Source organism: Notechis scutatus, chromosome 14 (assembly GCF_049901735.1).
Source record: "Notechis scutatus isolate UNSWTSFEM ecotype Mainland chromosome 14, rNotScu1.2, whole genome shotgun sequence".
NCBI classification, from domain to species: Eukaryota; Metazoa; Chordata; class Lepidosauria; order Squamata; family Elapidae; genus Notechis; species Notechis scutatus.
The window spans coordinates 1,968,441-1,989,418 of record NC_142022.1 but is presented as its reverse complement, the minus strand read 5'-3'; the positions used below and the strand labels follow the sequence as shown (position 1 = coordinate 1,989,418).

General features: G+C 48.0%; 1 protein-coding gene across 1 annotated transcript in view; it reads left to right on the top strand.

Annotated features, from left to right (window-relative positions):
- CDC42BPG (CDC42 binding protein kinase gamma) overlaps window positions 1-20,978 on the top strand; it is a 99,578-nt gene that overhangs the window by 28,243 nt on the left and 50,357 nt on the right. Inside the window, exons 2-11 of the mRNA XM_087943697.1 lie at window positions 2,240-2,331; window positions 4,261-4,344; window positions 5,260-5,355; window positions 7,429-7,577; window positions 8,330-8,423; window positions 10,299-10,499; window positions 13,051-13,299; window positions 15,905-15,984; window positions 19,287-19,402; window positions 20,428-20,523. Of these exons, the coding sequence (XP_087799823.1) occupies window positions 2,240-2,331; window positions 4,261-4,344; window positions 5,260-5,355; window positions 7,429-7,577; window positions 8,330-8,423; window positions 10,299-10,499; window positions 13,051-13,299; window positions 15,905-15,984; window positions 19,287-19,402; window positions 20,428-20,523 (1,257 nt within the window). The remainder of the gene's footprint in view (window positions 1-2,239; window positions 2,332-4,260; window positions 4,345-5,259; window positions 5,356-7,428; window positions 7,578-8,329; window positions 8,424-10,298; window positions 10,500-13,050; window positions 13,300-15,904; window positions 15,985-19,286; window positions 19,403-20,427; window positions 20,524-20,978) is intronic.

Below are 20,978 nucleotides of genomic sequence, written 5' to 3'. Positions count from 1 at the left end.
AAGAAGGATGGACTACAATTCCCAGAATTCCCTGGCCAGGGTGCTTCAAGATGGGCGGACTTCGAGTCCCAGAATTCCCCGGCCAGCATGGACATTTTAAAACTGCCAAGGTTGAGGAAAACCTTTTGTTTTGCGGCTTTAGATTTAGCTAAGAATTGAAAGCGAGTTAGGAGGGAAGGCCACCAGGCAATCATCCCCTGGATATTCAGCTAGGCTGGGTATTGCACAAAAGCGAAAACAAACCAGAAGAAAACGACAAGCAAAGCCGTTCCATATTGCTCGGTTCGTCTGAAGAGCTGGGTCTTGCATTTGTGTGAAGCCAGAACATCCAATAACCAGGTTATCTTTATGACGTCAAACAGGCAAAGCTTTGGCAGACATTTTGTCTGCAAAATGTTGGAAATACAACCATAACCTAGGGACTTACTCTCATATGTGGTGGACTTGCACCAAAAGAAAAAAAAATATTGGGAGAAAAGTAGCTGGCTGGAAAAAAAATAACTATAGATCGGAAACCAGAAGTATATTTGCTGGGCATAATAATCCCAGAGGGTTATGATAAAGGAACTGCATATTTAGTTTTACGTATATTGACAGCAGCAAGGATTAACTGCAAAATACTGGATAAATGAGAATACCCTGCCAGATGAGGAAGTAATTAGGAACATTCTAGAATGTGCTGAGATGGACAGATTAACCTTAAAAATAAAGGAGAAAGAAGACTCAAGAATACACCTGTTTCTCATATAAAGGCCGGCCCATTTTTTGAGCCCCAACTCCCTCTCCGGTGCCTACCCCCCCCCCCCCCCCCCCCCCCTTTGCACCGGGCGGGCGGCGACGCTTGGATGGGACGCGGACGGGGGCACGGCACCTCACCCCCCCGAGCGCAACAAAGCCCTAACGGCAGCCCCCACCATTCCCCATTTCTCAGTTTTAACTGGCCTTATTTGGGGAAGGGCATACAGCCTAAAAACACTGGGACCAGGCGGGGGTACCTGATATGGAATAGATTCCACGAGTGGTTAAAGACAAGAGACAGAAGTTAGAGGAAGAAAAATGATGAATGTATATATTTAAAACAGATGGTTTATAACTATAGCTGCTATAGGTACTAAAATATGAATGAGTTAAGCATAAAAAGAAATCTATTTGAAATTTTTGATGATATTTATACTATATGGGAGCTATCATAATATCATTAGAGCTATGAATGTATGTGTTATTATTATATCTATCTATATAAAAGCGAAATACCACTCAGGCATCATCACAAAATCTCCAGAACCGTAAAGCCTACAAATTTGAAATTTGGCACGTAGGTTCCTCTTGGCTTCTAGGTGTTCACAAAGAAAGGATTTTTCAAAATGACCATCAGAGCATTAATATTTTGTATATTATTATTATTAACACGCTCTGATGCTCAGGAGTTCTACTCCCTCTTCCCACCTGAAAAGAAACCTCTTCCAAATGCAAAACACAAGCAGAGGAGTTTCAGTTTCACAGCACCAAGCAGCTTTAGTACAGAACAGTTGAGCTAAGCCACACCCAGGCTCCTTGCTGTCTCCTTCTTGCTCACACAGCAAATACTCTTTCAGTTTCCAAACAGCCCTTAACTCTCTCATACAGTGACAGGACGCTAGCCAGATGAATACCGATGGATGCTGGTAGGCAGAGGCAGAATTTCCCCCCCCTTATTTTCCTCCCCAAAAACTAAGCCCAATCACAGAGTTTCGTAGCAAAGCATGGGTACAGAGCTAGTTATTCATATTATTATTAGTTAATGGGTTAATATTTATTATAGTATTAGCTATGGTTTTGTTTCTTGTGAACAGTATGCTCTGACAAAAACGCTGTGTTCTAAAATTTTTATGAATGAATATTTTTAATCACGGGGGGTGGGGGGGCGGAACAGGCAAAGCTTTAAAAAAAAAACCATGTAAAAATTAGGAGAAAACCCCCCGTATTTTAGCCGGGCCTGGCAGTTTCCATATGCCAGTGCAGCATTAACTCTCTTCGGGCTGCCCCCAAATCATCCAAGCACCAAACGGGCTACAGAAGAAAACAATTAAAACGAAAATGAACCACGTTTTAAAACGGATCCAGCTTGACACGCAGAACGGCTGGCTTTATGCATCCTGTTCAGCAGGTTTTCCGCTGGTGCCGTTGTGGCGAATGACTCCATAAAACAAGTTTCTTTTCTTTTTTCTTTTAATGTCTTTTTCTCTCTCTCTCTCTCAAGCCTCCCCATTGGTTTCCTGGGCAAAACAGCTGAGTTTGCGTCGTGACGACTTCGAGATCCTGAAGGTGATCGGCAGAGGAGCCTTTGGGGAGGTGAGTCCCCAGAAATAGGGGGAGGGGGGGGGCTTAAAGCCACAGGCTGGCTCAGGAGGCACTTTGGGGGTACCCTGAGCTTCACCAGAAGAGCCTTGCATTCCCACAACAGCCTGACCTGTATTACGGGAAGTCCTTAACTTACAACTATCCATTAATGACCATTCGAAGTTGCTACAGAACGGACAAAAAAGTGACTTAATAATGATCCTCGCACTTATGACTGCCACAGCATCCCCCCCCCCCCTGTGGTCACATGATCAAAATTTGGGCATAACTGGCCAATTATTTAGGACATTTGAATTATCGCCATTTATGGCCTTCCCAGCCAGCTTCCAACAAGCAAAGGGATGAGCAGAAGCTGGATTCACTTAACGACTGGATGTTTCACTTAATGATTGGCAGTGATTTGCTTATCAACCAGGGCAAAAATAAAAATTAACTTCAGGCCTGATTCACTTAACCATCTTGCTTTGCAACATATTTTTTTTTGTCTTTTAATGATCCCATAATCCATTGTATTGGGTTAGGGTCGAGGCAACTTCATGGAGCTGAGTGTTTACTGGCCAGATTCCTTTCCTGTTGCCAGTGCGGAGTTTGCAGCAGATACATTCTCCTTGTGCCTGATTCCGTTAACTATCTTGCTTAGCAACAGAAAATACGGGCAAAAAATTGATGTTATATGTTGAGAACTCCCTGTACTGCATAAACACATTTTTCAATTCTGGCCTTGGACTGTGCATTTGATCTGGCTGGGTTCACACAATGTCCTAAGCGGAAACACTGACCAAGAGCTTCCCACTGCTGGTGTTTGGGGTATTTGCAGGGGGGCTAGAATCTGGGTCCACTGAAGCAAAACTCCTAGGTTGCATCAACAGAGGGATATTATCAGAATAACAGAATCAGAAGGGACCTTGGAGGTCTTCTAGTCCAACCCTCTGCTCAAGCAGGAGACTCTTTGCCATTCCAGGCAAGTAGCTGTCCAGTATCTTCTTCAAAAACCACCAGTGATGAAGCCCCTGTTCCACCGGCTAATTACTCACTGGTTAATTGTTAATTGTATTAAGGTCACATGAAGTGCTAGGACCGTTTTATACTGCACTGATCAAACCACACATGGAATTCTGTGTCCAATTCCGGTTACCCCAATAGAGAAAAGATGCTGAGACTTTGGAAAAAGTTTAATTAGGACAAGCAACTGGCCTGGAGACCAAAACATATGAAGAACGGTTGCAGAAACCGGCTATGTCTGGCTAAATAGGAGGCCAGCCGTGTGCAGCCAAACAAGCCAAGGCAATCCTAAGTTGCATTAACAGAGGGATACAATCGAGATCAAGGGAAGTAACTAATACCACTCTATAAAGCCTTAGTAAGGCCACACTTGGAATCCTGCATCCAGTTTTGGTCACCACACTATTCAAAAAGAGGTTGAGACTCTGGAAAGAGTGCAGAGAAGAGCAACCAGGAGGATGAGGGGACTGGAGGCTAAAACATACGATGAACGGTTGCAGGAACTGGGCCTGGCTAGTCAAGGGAAGAGAAGGACCAGGGGAGACAGGAGAGCAACCTTCCAATATTTGAGGGGCTGCCCCAGAGAGGAGGAAGGGGTCAAGATAATCTCCAAAGCACCCGAAGGCCAGACAAGGAAGAATGGATGGAAACTGATCAAGGAGAGATTCAACCTAGAAATAAGGAGGAATTTTCTGACAGGGAGAACAATCAACCAGGGGAACAGAAGTTGCCTTCGGAAGCTGTGGGTGCTCCATCCCTGGAAGTCTTCAAGACAACCATTTGTCCAGAGTGGGACAGGGTCTCCTGTTTGAGGAAGGGGTTGGACTACATGACCCCACAAGGTCCCTTCCAGCTCAGTTAGTCTATGATTCCGTGTTCTTATTCTAAGGGCTCCCCCCCTCCTCTCTCTCCTCCCAGGTGGCCGTCGTGCGGATGAAGCAGACGGAGAAAATCTATGCCATGAAGATCCTGCACAAGTGGGAAATGCTGAAGAGAACCGAGGTGACGATTCCCTTGGGTTCCCATCTGCCCTAAAGTCAAGCCAGTGATCTCCACAAGTTAGGGGGTAGAACCTCGGATGGGAGACCACCAGGAGATCCCTATGCTAGCCCGGGAAAGCAGCTGGAGAAAAGCGGCATTAAACCGTTTTTGTGCCCTTGTTAAGAACATGACAGATACGGAATTGGGCCATTTGTGGGATCTCTAGCCACTCATCTTTCATTGATTCAGCTCTGATTTTCATTGATTCCTTCGTTTCATTAAATCCAGAAACTTTCTTATCCATCAAATGGGATGGTTGGTTGTAGAAAGATGGGAGGGAAAGGGGGCACCTCAACCCCGCCTTGCACACAAACACAAACACACAGACCCTGCTCTTCTGTTAATTCAAATTAAATGATTGTCATTTCTTTCTTGGTTGTGAGCCATGCAGTGTTGTTGAAGAGTCAGTGGCATATACATTGAATAAATTATGATTATTGTGGGTAACGAACAGTTAGATTCACAATCTAAGTCAGGTGAAAACTGAATCGTTCAAATCCTAACCAAGGACCTCAGAATTATTTTTAAAATTAGGATTTATTAAAGTGATTCTCTTCATTAAGGTTATTCATGAATTGCTTTCCTATTAATACTTTATGGTGCTTGTGACCTTCCTAACCAGTTTCTGACAAAGCAAAGACAATGGGGGAGGTTGCGAGCCACATGATGTCCTGCTTAACGACCATGCCACTTAGCAGCAAATGGTCCTCGCCTTATGGCCACACTTGGCTTACAACCCAAATTCCGGTCCCAGTGGTGGTTGTAAGGCGAGGAACCATCTGTGCGCTTTTTCTGCACCTGGATAGCAGAGGTGTCAGGTGTGCTAAGCTGAGATTTGAACCCAGGGCCCCCCTTCTGCACCTGTCTCCTTTCCAGACGGCTTGTTTCCGAGAGGAAAGGGATGTCCTCGTGCACGGCGACAGGCAGTGGATCACCACGTTGCATTACGCCTTCCAGGACGAGCACTACCTGGTGAGTCGAGATGCAGGAAATTTCAAACTGGGTTTCCTCTCGGATGTCGGTCTGTTGGGAAACCGGCATTGGCGGTTTCCATCTCTGGGGCGGAGCATGGGGACGAAGCGAACAGAGAATGGGCTGCTTTGTGCAATGGTTCCTGGCCCCATTTCAGCCTCTGAGTCCGTTGCTTGCTTTGCAAACCTGATTCCCTCCGTTCACATGACATGCTAAATCCAGTCGGAGTTCCAAGTCACAGGTTTTGTGTGTTGTGTGAATCAGGAGTATCGGGTGCCAACAGACCAGTGGTCGCCAATTGTGGGGGGGTGGAACCATTGGTGGTCTGTGGGAAAATTTTGGTGGACCGCAGAGAAATGTCACCCCCCAAGCAATTAATCCAGGCTGCATAGGAACACAAGGCTACGCCGCCCACATGGCCTGCGGGAACACAAGGCTTGCGTCGCTTGCATTGCAAACAACACGAGGTAGTGAGGGGAGGGGGGAAAGGGTGGATGGGGGAACTTGCCCCACTCACCCCACGCGCCTGGCCTGGCTGCTTCTGGCTGCTTCTTTCCGCTTCTTTCTTCTTCTGCCTTTGGCTGCACGCAAGGAAAGCAGCCAAAGTCTTTCTTTCTCTCCCCCAAAATCCGCCAGAAATGAGTCTTTGGGACCCTCCAAGGCCTCCGGCTCCAAGAGGCTGCGCCGACAAAGACTCATTTCTGGCAGAGTTTAGGGAGAGAAAGAAAGATTCCTGCTGCTTCTGCTGCTTTCCTTGCATGAAGCCAAAAGTCTCTCCTCTCTCCCCCTGAGAACGGAGCTGGAGATGGTATCCTGCGATCCCAAATAAAGAACGATCGATCGGTAGGAAACTGGGGTGGGGAATTTTCCTGCAGACTTTTGGGGGGTTTTCCCAGGGTCTCTGGTCCGCGGGATTTAAAATGATCAGTTTGGTGGTCCCTGAGGTCCAAAAGGTTGACAACCCCCTGCAATAGAGGTAGAAGCTTGTAAAATTTCAGAAGGAGGAAGGGAGCTGTGATTGTTGCAATAGATTTGTTAAGGTTCAACTAGGAGAGATAATAAGGGTTTTTGGTTTTTGTCCCTTTTAATTCCCATGTTTTAATGTTCTTGTCCAGTTTTGTTTTGCCTTTGTCAAAAGTTTTTTTTCTCCCCTTTTGGGTTTTGCATTTTAATCTTTTTGGAATAAAATAAAAAATTAGGGGAGGGGGGGGGAAACAGATGCATTCAGCTAGTTGCTTGCATCTTGCAAGCATGGAGATTTAGCTATGAGGTTACGTGTGAACGAGGATATGCGTGTGTGCACCTGTGATGGAATATGAGGGAGAATGTTTTCTCTTCAGTGATACAGTCCTCTCTCAAGCCCAGCCCTTCCAATCAGGAGCATCTGTGGTGCTGGGTTCAGGTGTTGCTAAAAGGGATGGAAAAATTGTTGTTTCTTTGCAAAATTTCAGAAAATTCACCTGTCACCCATTGAACATGACTTCACAATTCTAGCATTCAGCTAAAAAAAAAAGAGGAGATGCTGGCTTTTCTTGATGCCCTGCTCCCCAAAATTTGGTGTGTCTTTGCCAGAACACAGCCTTGGTAAATCTAGCAACGATTGAGCGCCCTCTGACTCAGCTAAATTGATTTTTAGCCTCTTTCCTCACAGTGGACTAGAAACCTGAGCAGGCCACTAGCTTTGGGGTTCTAAATGCAGCCTGAGGTAACCAGGTTAAAACCAGAGATTGGCAATGGCTCATTTTCCTCACCAGTTTTTTCTCAGTCTGGACACCTGGGCAGACTTCCGCTCCCAGAATTCGTCGTCCAGCTGTGCTGACGGGCAGACTTCCATTCCCAGTTCTCGGAAGCCGCCATTATCTGTAACTCGGGGGGAAACGGGATCCATTAATTCAGTGAATGGGCCACCCAGGCTTCCGTCTTCACCTCCCTTTCCCCAACCTCAGGGAAGGTGTGGACTTCAGCTCCCAGAATTCTCAGCAAACACCTGGGGAGTTCTGGGAGTGGAAGTCCTCACCTGCAGAACGCAGGTTGGGGAAGGATGCTAGAAGTTGGCGGGGGGTTTTTTTACAGTACCTGGTGATGGATTATTATGCTGGAGGAGACCTACTCACCCTGCTCAGCAAGTTTGAGGACCGGCTGCCGGAAGACATGGCTTGTTTCTACCTAGCCGAGATGGTCCTGGCCATCCATTCCCTCCACCAGCTCCAGTATGTCCACAGGTAAATCACACAGTGATGTTGTAACCAGTGTTGTAGGTTTTTCCCCCCCATCCTGTTTGCAGACGCCCCCAATTTGCAAATCGCCCTAGCTGGGACCCCCCTGATTTTAGGTTGGAAAGAAACTGAGATGGCTTGCGGTTTCCCACTTTTCCCCTGCTTGGTCCGTAAGAGTAACAGCACTTAGACTTATATCCCGCTTTGCAGTGTTTCTACAGCCCTCTCTAAGCCCACTCTGAGCAGTTTACAGAGTCAGCTTCTTGCCCCCCCAACAATCTGGGTCCTCATTTTACCCACCTCGGAAGGACGGAAGGCTGAGTCAACCTTGAGCTGGTCAGGATTGAACTACTGACAGTTGGCAGAGTTAGTCTGCAATACAGCATTCTGACAACTGGGAAGGAAGGGAGGGAAGAAAAAGGAAAGGAAAGGAAAGGAAAGGAAAGGAAAGGAAGGAAGGAAGGAAGGAAGGAAGGAAGGAAGGAAGGAAGGAAGGAAGGAAGGAAGGAAAATAAATAGCAATAGCAATAGCAATAGCCCTTAGACTTATATACCACTTCGAACTCCTGGCTGTGGACAGAGTCAGCCTGCAATGCTGCATTCTAAGCACCGCGCCACCACGGCTGTAAACCTCAGCCCTCCCCATGTTTGACGGGGTGGCCACCTGGTCCTTCCCCAAGGGCCCCAGAGTTCCCCAACCTTTCTACTTTTGTGAGGGTCCCACCACTCACCAAGGCGGACTCTCCTTCCCTCCACAGAGACATCAAGCCGGACAATATTCTGATTGACACCAGCGGGCACATCCGCCTGGCGGACTTTGGGTCCTGCCTCCGCCTGGCTTCGGATGGCACGGTGAGCTTGGCCTGAGTTCAGATGGGGGATCGGTGTCCAGGCCTGATTGGGGAAGGCTGGTCTGGATGCTCAGGGTGTGGAAAAGGTCCTGGGCGGCGCATTAGAGTCAGCGTGAAGAGGGAGGGGGCTTTGCTGGTGTATTGTGGGCATCAGTTTTGGTGGGAGCCTGTTTATTTCCTGAAGATGGTCTGTTTAGTTGCACATGGCATGTTTCGTTAAACTAAGACCTGAGCGTACCCAAGTTTAGAGCTAAGCCATGTTCAGAGCTAAGCCATGTTTAGAGTTAAACCAGGTTTAGAATTAAGCCAGGTTTAGAGCTAAGCCAGGTTCAGAATTAAGCCAGGTTTAGAGCTAAGCCAAGTTCAGAATTAAGCCAAGTTTAGAGCTAAGCTAGATTTGGAGCTAAACCCGGTTTAGAGCCAAGCCAGGTTTAGAGACGAAGCCAAGGTTAGAGTTAAACCAAAGTTCAGAGTTAAGCTGATTCTGAAAACTAGCCAAAACACTCTGTAACGATAAGGGTTTACAGGGAGGGACACAACAAGGAGTGTGTGTCAAATGATACCACATGACAGTGTCATCAAGTTAACACATGACTTACATAGAAGGCATCAGAAATGCTACAAATAAATAAGCATTTGTATGCATGAATGCATGAATGAATTCTTTATTGGCCAAGTGTGATTAGACACACCAGGAATTTGTCTTTGGTGCAAATGCTCTCAGTGTACATAAAAGAAAAGATACATCCGTCAAGAGTCAAGAATAATCATCACTTAATGATAGTCATAGGGTACAATAAGCAATCAAATCATACTAGGAAACAGTTTAAAGAATGGAATGGAATGGAATAGAATAGAATTGAATAGAGAATAGAAATAGAATAGAATAAGGAATAGAACAGAAAAGAAAAGAAAATAGATAAAGAATAGAATAGAATTGAATTGAATTCTTTATTAGCCAAATGTGGTTGGACACACAAGAAATTCGTCTTTGGTGCAAATGCTCTCAGTGTACATAAAAGAAAAGATACATCCGTCAAGAGTCAAGAATCATCAGGTGCAACACTTAATAATAGTCATAGGGTACAATAAGAATAGAATAGAATAGAATAGAATAGAATAGAATAGAATAGAATAGAATAGAATAGAATATTGGAATGAAGAATAGAATATAGAATAGAATAGAATAGAATAGAATAGAATAGAATAGAATAGAATAGAATAGAATAGAATAGAATAGAATTCTTTTATTGGCCAAGTGTGATTGGACACACAAGAAATTAGTCTTTGGTGCAAATACTCTCAGTGTACATAAAAGAAAAGAGACATTCGTCAAGAGTCAAGAATCACCATGTTCAACAAATTAGTTGTTTACCAGAGTGATGGTGTTTGGTAGTGGTGGAATTCAACTTTTTTTACTGCTGGTTCTGTGGGTGTGGCTTGGTGGGCGTGGCAGTTGAAGGATACTGCCAAATCTCCAATCAGAGGTGGCATTTGCCGGTTCTCCAAACTACTCAAAATTTCCGCTACCGGTTCTCTAGAACCGGTCAGAACCTGTTGAATACCCACCTCTGGTGTTCGGGAAAAGACCCTTCTTGTGCCTAGTTGTATTGGTGTGCAGCCACATTTATCAACTTTGGCCCCTTTAAGATATGTGGAACTCAACTCCCATAATTCCACGCTGGCTGGGGAATTCTGGGAGTTGAAGCCCACCCTTCCCAAGGTTGCCGAGTTTAAAAACAAAACAAAACACCGATCTAAAAAGGCTCTTTAGATCTTAATCCAAAGGCTCAATTGGAAAGGCGATAGGATCTGAACTCGCGCTCTGCTTTTCCTCCCCCCTGCCCATCCCATCTCCCCGCCCCCCATCCTGCAGGTGGAGTCCTCGGTGGCCGTGGGCACCCCCGATTACATCTCCCCTGAGATTCTTCAAGCCATGGAGGACCGAAAAGGCAAATACGGCCCCGAGTGTGATTGGTGGTCTCTGGGGGTCTGCATGTATGAGCTGCTTTTCGGGGAAACCCCTTTCTACGCCGAGTCCCTGGTGGAAACATACGGCAAGATCATGAACCACGAGGTGAGCCCGTTGGGCACCGTAGGTGGGAGAGGCCGCGGAAGTGTATCCGAGAGAGAATGTAAGGACCAACCTCTCCGCTCTTCAAGACAAGTGTAGTGTGAGGACCCAAAAGGGGCTCGGCACAAAGGCAACACAATCAGATGATCAGTAGGGTCCCTTTATTAGCTCCAACTTTGCCCCCAATATCCTGGTTCCCTTCTGGGCTGGAGGAAAACTCTCCCAGGAACAGCCTTTGGCTGCAGGGAATCAAGGCCAAAACATGGTCAACAAAAACTGGAACTATAAGTCCAATCAAGGCAAGATGAGGTAATTAATCTGGCAGGGCAGGAGAAGGAATTCCAGATGTGAAGGAACAGCCATAATTCAACATGGTTGGGAAGACACAGTTTGTTCCTAGCAGACACCACACTCAGCTTGCATCTCTTTTAAACTATTTTCCCAGGTGTGGCTAATGAAGGGAATCAGGGCCCTTTCCTCCCCCGTAAGCCATGCAACCCCTGTTGCTCTCTTCTCCGTTCCTCCCTGCATGCCCTAGGATGAAGAGGGGGTGGGTCTGGGTCTTCCTCTGAACCCCTTCTCCCTTGTTCTACCTCTTCCCTGCTCTGCCCAGCGGCAGCTTTTACAAAGCCCTAGTAAAGCCACACCTGGAATCCTGCATCCAAGGACAGAAGCAACCTGGAACTGAGGAGAAACTTCCGGACATTGAGGACAATTAACCAGTGGAACTGCTTGCCACCAGAAGTCGCGGGGGCTCCATCGCTGGAGGTTTTTAAGAAGAGACTGGAGAGCCACTTTGTCTGAAATGGTATAGCTTCTCCTGCTTCAGCAGGGGGCTGGACTAGAAGATCTCCAAGGTCCCTTCCAGGTCTGATTCCCTCATGCAGACAATCTAGGATTCACGGCACAAAAGGAAGGTAGATCAGGAGGGAAGAGAAGACTTAACGACCAGGAAGAGACGCAGAGCTAAGCAGTGGTCCTTCTTTCCACTTTTTTTGTGAAATCTTCAGATCTAGGAGATAGGGACAGTCCAGATGTTGAGCTCGAGAAATGGAAGATGGGCTTAGGGGTCCTCCTGGTTGCCAGGCAACCGGGAGGGCCCCTAAGCCCATCTTCCATTTCTCAGGCTCAACAGCTGGATTTTTGCACCTGTTCAGTAGCTGATGGACCACATTGCCTTGGGCAAAAGATTCGGGCCACTCCCTCCCTGAATCAAATTGGCTGCCAGCCCTGGGTGTGACCCGCTTCCATTTCCCCTCCCGACGCAGCTTGGCTCGCTTTTGCAGTCACCTCAAACGATCCCACTGCAGGGCTTTTCTTCTCCATCCAGTAGTGGCACAAACGTCTGAAAGGGAGTCCTCAACATACAGCCACCCCGTTTTATGCCCCGTTTCTTGCCACCACTGTTCAGCGAGAATCACTGCTCGTTAAGTCACTGGTCGTTAAATGAATCCATCTCCCCCGGCATGGACTTTGCTTGTCCGAAGGTCACAAAAGGGGATTCCCATGACTCAAGGACAAGCGCGACCATCATAAATATGAATTGGTTGCCAAGCATCTAAATTAGGATCTTGCATGGAGCTGCTGCAACGGCTGTGTGAAAAGACTCCTAAATCACTTTTTTCACTGCTTGTTGCAACTTTGAATGGTCACTAAACAAATAGTTGTAAGTCGAGGACTAGCTGTAGTCCGTTCTTGGAGGGTGAACTTGCCGCTTCACTTCTAATAACGTACGGTGAATTCTAGCAGGTGTGCAACCTCTTGTCCTTGCTTAAACCCTGATCTGTCGTTTTCATGATCTTGGTTACTCTAGGAATTTTGGTTTCTGGAGTCCCCGGCGGAGCACAGCGCCCCCTATTGATACCAGCTGCCCAAGGGTAGCAGGTAGACCCCCTGAGATGCTGAGCCCCCTTACATCCCCTGTTCTGACCAAGGCTTCCTGAGACCGTAAATTAAGTACACGCTTAATTAAAACAACTCTTGTTTTATTTCAGTGCTGGGAATTATGTGCATTCTCAGCCTGTAATGAGACCCAGACAGTTCATCAAGATAAGCACCCACCTTTCTCTCCTTTGAATGGCTGCCAACAACTAAAGTGCCAAATGAACTGTAAAAAAAGCCAACCGAAGTACAAAGTCCACACAGAGCTTCAAGGTTTAATCCGAACAGAGCAAACGACTTTGCTTCCTGCAAAGGTTTTCCTATCTTTGCACTTCCTTTATATCTTATCGGAGGGGCAATCAACTCCAAGCCTTACTTTTGAGTCACCCCTTTGTGTTAGCTGCTCTTGCCTTCTGGCAGCTCTGCGCATACGCGCACTGGAAACAGGCTCCCCTGCATCCTCTGCCTCACTGCTGCCAGACTCCGAAGGCTCCGGAGTCAGCACATAACTCCCAGATGGTCCTGGCCCCATCTCTGCCTTGGATGCAGGACCCTCGTTCGAGTCCTCCCCAGACTCCACGACTGGTCCCCATTCTTCCCCACTGTCCGATTCCGCTACTGTCTGCACAGGCTACCAGTGAACCACAACACCCGCTTCTGTTTCCTCTTCCAGGACCACCTGCAGTTCCCCCCGGATATCACCGACGTCTCGGAGAGCGCCAAGGACCTGATCCGCGAGCTCTTGTGCCGCCAAGAAGTCCGCCTGGGCCAGAAGGGCATTGAGGACTTCACGCGTCACCCTTTCTTTGAGGGCATCGACTGGGAGGGCCTCCGCAAGAGCCCTCCTCCCTTGGTCCCTGAGGTGGCCAGTCCGGCCGACACCTCCAACTTCGATGTCGATGATGACACCTTAAAAGAAGCGGTAACCATCCATGACGGTGTTCGCGAAGGAGCGCGGACGCCAAGGGTGGTGCGGGGTATGCAGAGGGAGGGTCTGATGGAAACTTGGGAGGCTGCAGAACAGAAACGAGATGCCACGGTGGGATGGCAACCCCTGCTCGATGCCACGGCCTCGGCTGCAGGCGCCAATGGTGGTTAAGCCTAAACCCGAAATCCAATCTAACCCAGTTGCTTACGCTTAATCCAAAGGGACGCGGTGACTCAGTGGCTAAGACACTGAGTTTGTTGATCAGAAAGGTCGGCAGTTCGGCGGTTCGAATCCCTAGCACCGCGTCACGGAGTGAGCTCCCGTTAAGTTGTCCCAGCTTCTGCCAACCTAGCAGTTCGAAAGCACGTAATAAAAAATGCAAGTAGGAAAATAGGGACCCCTTTGGTGGGAAGGGGACAGCGCTCCTCCATGCGCCTTCGATGTTTAGTCACGCCGGCCACATGACCACGGAGACGTCTTCGGACAGCGCTGGCTCTTCGGCTTTGTAACGGAGATGAGCACCGCCCCCCTACAGCCGGAAATGACTAGCATGGATGTGTGAGGGGAACTTTTGACCTTTGACCTTTAATCCAGATAGTCCTTGATTTATGACTAATGACATCATCCACACCACCCCTTTGGGAGTGAATGGAAAAGCGGGGGGGGGGTCTGTTATAAAAACATTCACACGCACCCCTCAATAACCAGTAGTCCTCCATTTTAGGACCCTAATGGAGCCCAGAATCAGGGTGGTAAATTATGTTGATCGCTAAGTGGGTCGCCATGCAGGATAAGTCCTTGACTTACGACCACAATTGAGCCCACCATTTGTGTTGCTTAGCGAGATGGTGGTGAAGTGAATTCTGCCCCGTGTCGCAACCTTTCTTGCCGTGGCGGTGAAGCAAATTGCTGCCGTCATTAAGCGAGGAACGTGGCGGTTAAGTGAATTTGGCTTCCCCGATGACAGATGCTAATAGCTGGAAGGGAACACCCCAGTTTCCGACAAAAAAAGAATACGTTGTCAATTGTGGATGACGTGATTGCGGGACGCCGCAAACAGCAGTGACAAGGCCCCAGACCCAATCACATTATTTGGGTGGTGGGCCTTGGAAGTTCAAATCCAGGTTTAAGAATCCCAGGGGAGGTCCGTTATAACTTTGTAACTCGAGGACTAGCGTAGTGGCCCCTGCAAGGAGGCACGGGATAAAATGGAAGTCGTGGCACAGACACTGTGCAAATACTAGGACGTGAATGCCCCCGCACCAGCGTCGGTTACACAAACACATACATGCAGCCGTTACAGGATGATGACGCTACTCCGCAGGTGCCGTTATTTAGGCTTCATTCTGAATGGCTACAGGCACCGGTGACTTTTAAGCCATTTTGCAAGGGCAAAAAGCAGCAGCAACTGAATATTTTGAAAAAAAAAAATCTTGGAGCAGGGTTTGAATTTTCTTTCTTTCTTTCTTTCTTTCTTTCTTTCTTTCTTTCTTTCTTTTTCTTTCTTTCTTTCTTTCTTTCTTCTTTCTTCCTTCCTTCCTTCCCTTCCTTCCTTCCTTCCTTCCTTCCTTCCTTCCTTCCTTCCTTTCTTTCTTCCTTCCTTCCTTCCTTCCTTCCTTCCTTCCTTCCTTTCCTTCCTTCCTTCTTTCTTTCTTTCTTTCTTTCTCTTTCTTTCTCTTTCTTTCTTTCTTCTCTTCTCTCTCTTTCTCTCTCCTCTCCAAGTGGTACGATTCAAATTTTTTTTACTACCAGTTCTGTGGGCGTGGCTTAGTGAGCGTGGCTTGGTGGGCGTGGCATTGGTTGGTGGGCGTGGCAGGGGGAAGGATACTGCAAAATCCCCCTTCCCTTCCCTCCCCACCCCACTAACCTGCTTTCCAGCTCCGTTCTCCTGTGCAGGGCAACCAAAGGAGATCCAGCCGATCAGCTGGGACTCAATGGGAGGCGGAGAAGAGATGGGGTTGGTGGGGCCAGTCAGAGGCGGTATTGGCTGGTTCTCTGAACTACTCAACATTTCCGCTACTGGTTCTCCAGAACTGGTCAGAACTGGCTGAATACCACCTCTGCTTCTCTCTCTCTCTCTCTCTCTCTCTTTCCTTCCTTCCTTCCTTCCTTCCTTCCTTCCTTCCTTCCTTCCTTCCTTTTTCTTTATTTAATTTATTTAATTTAATTTATTTATTTAGTCGTGTCTTTGTAGTGTGTATTGGAGATGGCGACCCTTTGAGAGTTGTATTCAACAAAAGTACATTTTAATGAATGCTGGTCGGTGTAACAATAAAGTTACTTTAAGCCAGTCTTAAGGCGCTTGGACTTCGACTTCAGCTAGGCTGGCTGGGGAATTCTGGGACTTGAAGTCCACACACCTTAAAAGTGCTCACGGTTGGGAAATCTTAGCATGTCCCCCATGATCTTGTGGTCAACCATGTGTGCATGTGTGCATATGTGTGGGTGTGCAACAGGGAAAGGCCTCCTCCGCTTCGTTTTGAAGACAGACCTTTCAAGGACCCCCCAGCCTCTTATGACCCCTTCGGTCCTCGCTTGCATACACAGGAGGGCGTGTCTATTTGGAAATAATCTTCCTCCCCCATTTCTGATTTTTTAGGAGACGCTTCCACCCATCTCCCACACCACGTTCTCGGCCCACCACCTCCCCTTCGTTGGATTCACCTACACCTCCGGGATGTGAGTATGGGAGCGTTGCTTCAGCGGTGGGGATTCAAATTTCTTAACAACCGGTTCTATGGGTGTGGCCTAATTTGTGGGTGTGGCTTGGTGGTCATGTGACTGGCTGGGCATGGCTTGTATGTAAATATTATAAATATTTATGTCAATATTGGTTTTTTTTTTTAATTAAAAAAAGAGCAACTTTCGCCCCAAATCAGGCAAAGCAGGCAGGCAGATTGAGTTGCTCACAGAATCACAGATTCACTTAGAGATCTGTGTTTGTGCCATCGGCTACTTGAGTCTGCACTGCTTCAATCCTAAGGGAGGTTCGGCTGTGCTTTTCGATGAGCTAGAAAGCAAGAAATCCAATGGTTTCCTGCTTTCTAGCTAATCTAAATCTCCCGGCACAGCAGAACAGCTGATGGTTGGGGTGGAAAAAAGGAAAAAATAGCAACTTAGCAGGCAAGTTTGATGGCGCGCATGCCAGGTAAGGAGTGAGTGGGCAGGGAGGGGAGAAGAAGGCTCAGCCAGTGGCGCAATTTGCTGGTTCTCCGAACTGGGCAGAATCATAACAACTGGTTCTATAGAACCAGTCCGACCAGGTAGAATCCCACCCCTGCATTGCTTTGATTTGCATATTCATTCCCACTCGGCTGGTGCTCCAGGTAGCCTGGAGCCTCCATCTTCAGCAGCAGTCTATCTCGAAACTACTGTCAGCCGGCCAATAGGGGAGCTGCAGCCTCTTGCTTTCTGCTGCCAGGCATCTGGGATTTGTCCAACAATAGAGGACAGGGTTTGGTTTGGTCTTTCAGTCTGATGGGAATTTCTGAGGCTTTCCGTAATTTTGATTTTGGCAGCCGGAGGCTGTTGTATTCAAACAGCCAAGCGTGCATGTATTAAATGCTTCTGTGCGTGTATTAAAAAGAGGTTCAAAGTATTATTAGTGGCTGGTGAACTCTTTCCCCAGTTCATGGAAGGACTCTGAATCTATCTATATAAAAATAAAAATACCACTCAGGCATCATCACAAAATCTCCAGAATCGTAAAGCCTACAAACTTGAAATTTGGCACATAGGTTCCTCTTGGCTTCTAGATGCCCACTAAGAAAGGATTTTTCAAAATGACCATCAGAGCATCAGTATTGCCTATATTATTATTATTATTAACACGCTCTGATGCTAAGGAGTTCTACTCCCCCTCCCCACCTGAAAAGAAATCTGTTCCAAATGCAAAACACAAGCAGAGGAGAGGAGTTTCAGTTTTACTTTCACAGCAGCAAGCAGCTTTAGTACAGAACAGTTGAGCTAAGCCATGCCCAGGCTCCTTACTGTCTCCTTGCTCTCACAGCAAATACTCTTTCAGTTCCAAGCAGCCCTCAACTCTCACACACTGACAGGACGCTAGCCAGAGGAGTACAATGATTTTTCCCCCCTTATTTTCCTCCCCAAAAACTAAGCCCCGATCACATAGTTTCATAGCGAAGCAGGGGTATCGAGCTAGTTGTGAATGCAGGTAATCCTCGACTTGCAACATTCCAAGTTACAGCATCCCCGAAAAAGTGACTTATGACCATTTTTCACACTTAACGACCATTGCAGCGCCACTGTGGTCCCGGGATCAAAACGTGAGTCAGCTTTGGCAACTGACTCCTATTTACAATGATCGCTGTGTCTCCCAGGGGTCACACGATCCCCTTTTGTGACCATCTGACCAGCAAAGCCAATGGGGAAGCCAGATTCACTTAATGACCACGTGGGTCAGAATGGTTCACTTAACAACCGTGGCCAGAAAGGTCGTACGTTGGGCCAAAACTAGCTTAGCCACAGAATTTGGGGGTCGATTGTGGTTGTAAGTCGAGGACTACCTATATTACAGCGCAACAGTGTGGTGGTTCCCCCCCCCCCCACTATTTTTATTTCGCTGAAGTTTGCAAATTGCAGACATCGAACCGGCCAAGCCTGTTTCCCAGCAAGTAAGTTTTCCTACATGAATTCACAGGAAACATCAGAGCTGCATCATTTTGTAGAAAACCTTAACTGCGACGGCAACTTATGCCGATAAGGAGTAATTTTGGCTGCCGTGAGCAGAACCACAAGTGGACGTGACCCCGGAAAGGGTGTACGGCAGTGGCCCCCAACCTTTTTTGAACCAGGGACCGGTTTCACGATTATTGATTCTTCCACGGACCGGTACCTGAGTAACGCGAGACTCCACCGCCATCGGGACGGCTCTTTGTTCGAAGCCCCCCCCTTTGACGAAACTAAGGCGCGAGCACCCAAATGCCGCTTTCCAACTGAAAACCCGGAAGCAAACGAAAACCCGGAAGCGCCGTCGAAACAAGATGGCGGCGCCCAAGCTTTGCGGCCCGGTAAAAAATGATCCACGGACCGGTACCGGTCCGGGGACCGGTGGTTGGGGACCCCTGGTGTACGGCACCCTTCCCGAGTCCACAGATTTCCCACCCATGTGCCCAGAGGTGGTATTCAGCCAGTTTGCAACGATTCTGGTATACCCAGTTTTTGGGGCTCCTGTGCCAAAAATTGCATATGTGTTAGGCAGCACCCAGAATGCAATGCATGGCCCCCCCCACGCCCCCTAAGCATGCATGTGCAATCCCAACCCCCCCAACCCCTTACCTGCACTGCGCCTCACACTTATTTTTCGGCTGGTTTGAGGTCTTTTTCGGCCTCCCAGAGGCTTGGAAAAAGCCTCTGCAAGGCTTTTCAGGACGAATAATATGTCCGTTTCATCACTTCCATCATTACAGGAAGTGATGAAACGGGCCTATTATTTGGCCTGCAAATCCTGCAGAGGCTTTTTTCCGAGCCTCTGGGAGCTCGAAAAAGACCTGAAACCAGCAGAAAAATCAGCTGTGCACCTGCGCAGTGAGGTAAGTTTGCCCGCAGCTCACGTGCCGGCACAAATGGCTTGTGGCACGCGTGCCATAGGTTCGCCATCATGGGGGCGTTCCGATATTGGAAATTTTGAGTAGTTCGGAGAACCGGCAAATACCACCGCTGGTTGGCCCCAACCCAACCCCCCACCCCCGCCGTTACCTGTCCTATATTACCTTGTGTTTTACCTCAGCTGATTCGTGTGGCTCACCTGAGATAAAAAAACAGCACATCTCACCAACATTGATACAGAGGGCGGACTCTGAGCTCTCAGAACCAGTGGGAATAAAATTTGGAAACCCACCACGGCGTGTGCCCCACCCTGCTTTTCAAAAAGGGGAATCCGTTTTTCCCGCCCTTTGGTGCAGACCGAGTCCCGTTGATCCGGAATTGGTTCTGAGCTCCGTGTCCCCCCGTCTCCACAGACCCTTCCCTGAGAGACCCCCGGTGTCGCCCCCAACCAGCTCCAGCCTCAGCCGGCTTGAGAAAAGGATCCGTCAGCTGGAACGGGAGAAAATGGAACTGAGTCGGAAACTGCAAGGTAAGGTGGCTCTACGGGAGGAGGAAGGTGTTCTGACCTAGGCTTCCCAAAATGACAAAGCAGACGTCCTCGTCCCGACAGAACCCCTTTTTATTAAGCTATAATGTGAATTCCTATTATTTACATCCGGCAAAGTCCCGGCAAACAGTCTTTCAAGGGTGAATTACACCCACAGACCTTATCAGGCTTGGAGAGTTGCCAGGCCGATAGCTTCCAAACGTCACGCTGTAGCAGCAATTACTTAAGTCAGGAACAGATCTTCACCCTCATGAATGGAACTAATTGTCTCCTGCAAACACCACTCCCCTTTCGCTCCTCTATGGGAGGAGCCATTCACCAGCACCCAGTCGATCCTGGTTCCTTAGCTGTTCCCTTCTTCTAGCAGCTCTGCACATGCACACACTGGGAACAGGCTCCAGCTGTTCTTCTTCCAACTCCGAAGGCAGCTGATAATTGCCAGACGGCCCTGGCCCCATCTCTGCCTCCGACGCAGAGCCTTCCCCAGACTCCAGGACTGGCCCATGCTCCTCCCCAACCTCCTTACTATCTGAGTCTGCCACAACACGAGGATTCCTAGAAGCGGTGGTGGAGAAGGGACCTTAAAGGTTTTCTAGTCCAGCTCCCCCCCCCCCCAAAAAAAAATCAAGGTTTCCTAGCCTTTATTGGCTATTTACATTGGAGGCAAGGTAATTTGGGATCAGGTGACCTGGGAATAAGAAAGCTAAGCACAGAGAGAGTGCAGAGTCAGGTTAATCTCCCCACCTACTCAAGAGAATTTCCGCTGGTTCTTCATTAAATGGATTTACACAACCCACTGAAATCAGGTGTGAGCCCAAGTCACAGGAACCTCATTTGCACAACACGTTCAGCTTGATTTTATTTTGCCTCGCTTAGGCGGGTGGGGCCACCGCACCCCGTTGTGTTTGCTTAAGGTTCAGGGCACGCTGCCAACCCCCGAAATGGATTGAGTGAGTAAGGCCGTCCTCCCTGGACTGCTGCGTCTCATTTGCACTCACCCTGCACAGATTCTCTGGCGAGATCCCCTTCCAAGACCCCGGCCAAGGATGCGGAGATCCGAAGTCTCCAAAACGAGGTGGCTACTTTGAAGAGACAATTGACAGGTATTTGTAAAATATTGGTGTTTTTTTTGTAGGGGGGTGGGAAGAGAGCCTCTTTCTAGATCATTTTACTGTTCGGAACAATGATCAACCTTCGATCAATCTTCCCTATGCTGAGAATTAAAAATGAATTAAAATGACATTAAAAAGGGGGCTTGATTCAGTTAGTGGTTGGATGGGAGACCACCAAGCGACCTCATGCTCTTTGTTGTTGTTAGTTGCAAAGTTGTGTCCAACCCATCGCAACCCCCCCATGGACAACGTTCCTCCAGGCCTTCCTGTCCTCTACCATCTCCCGGAGTCCACTGAAGCTCAGGCCGACTGCTTCAGCGACTCCATCCAGCCCCCTCCTTATTCTTTTTCGCCCTCCATCGTTCCCAGTCAAGGGTTACCTGTGCCCTGCATGCTCTGTATAGGTTGGTCATTGAAAGGAGGGTGTTAAGGTTCTCTCTTTCTCC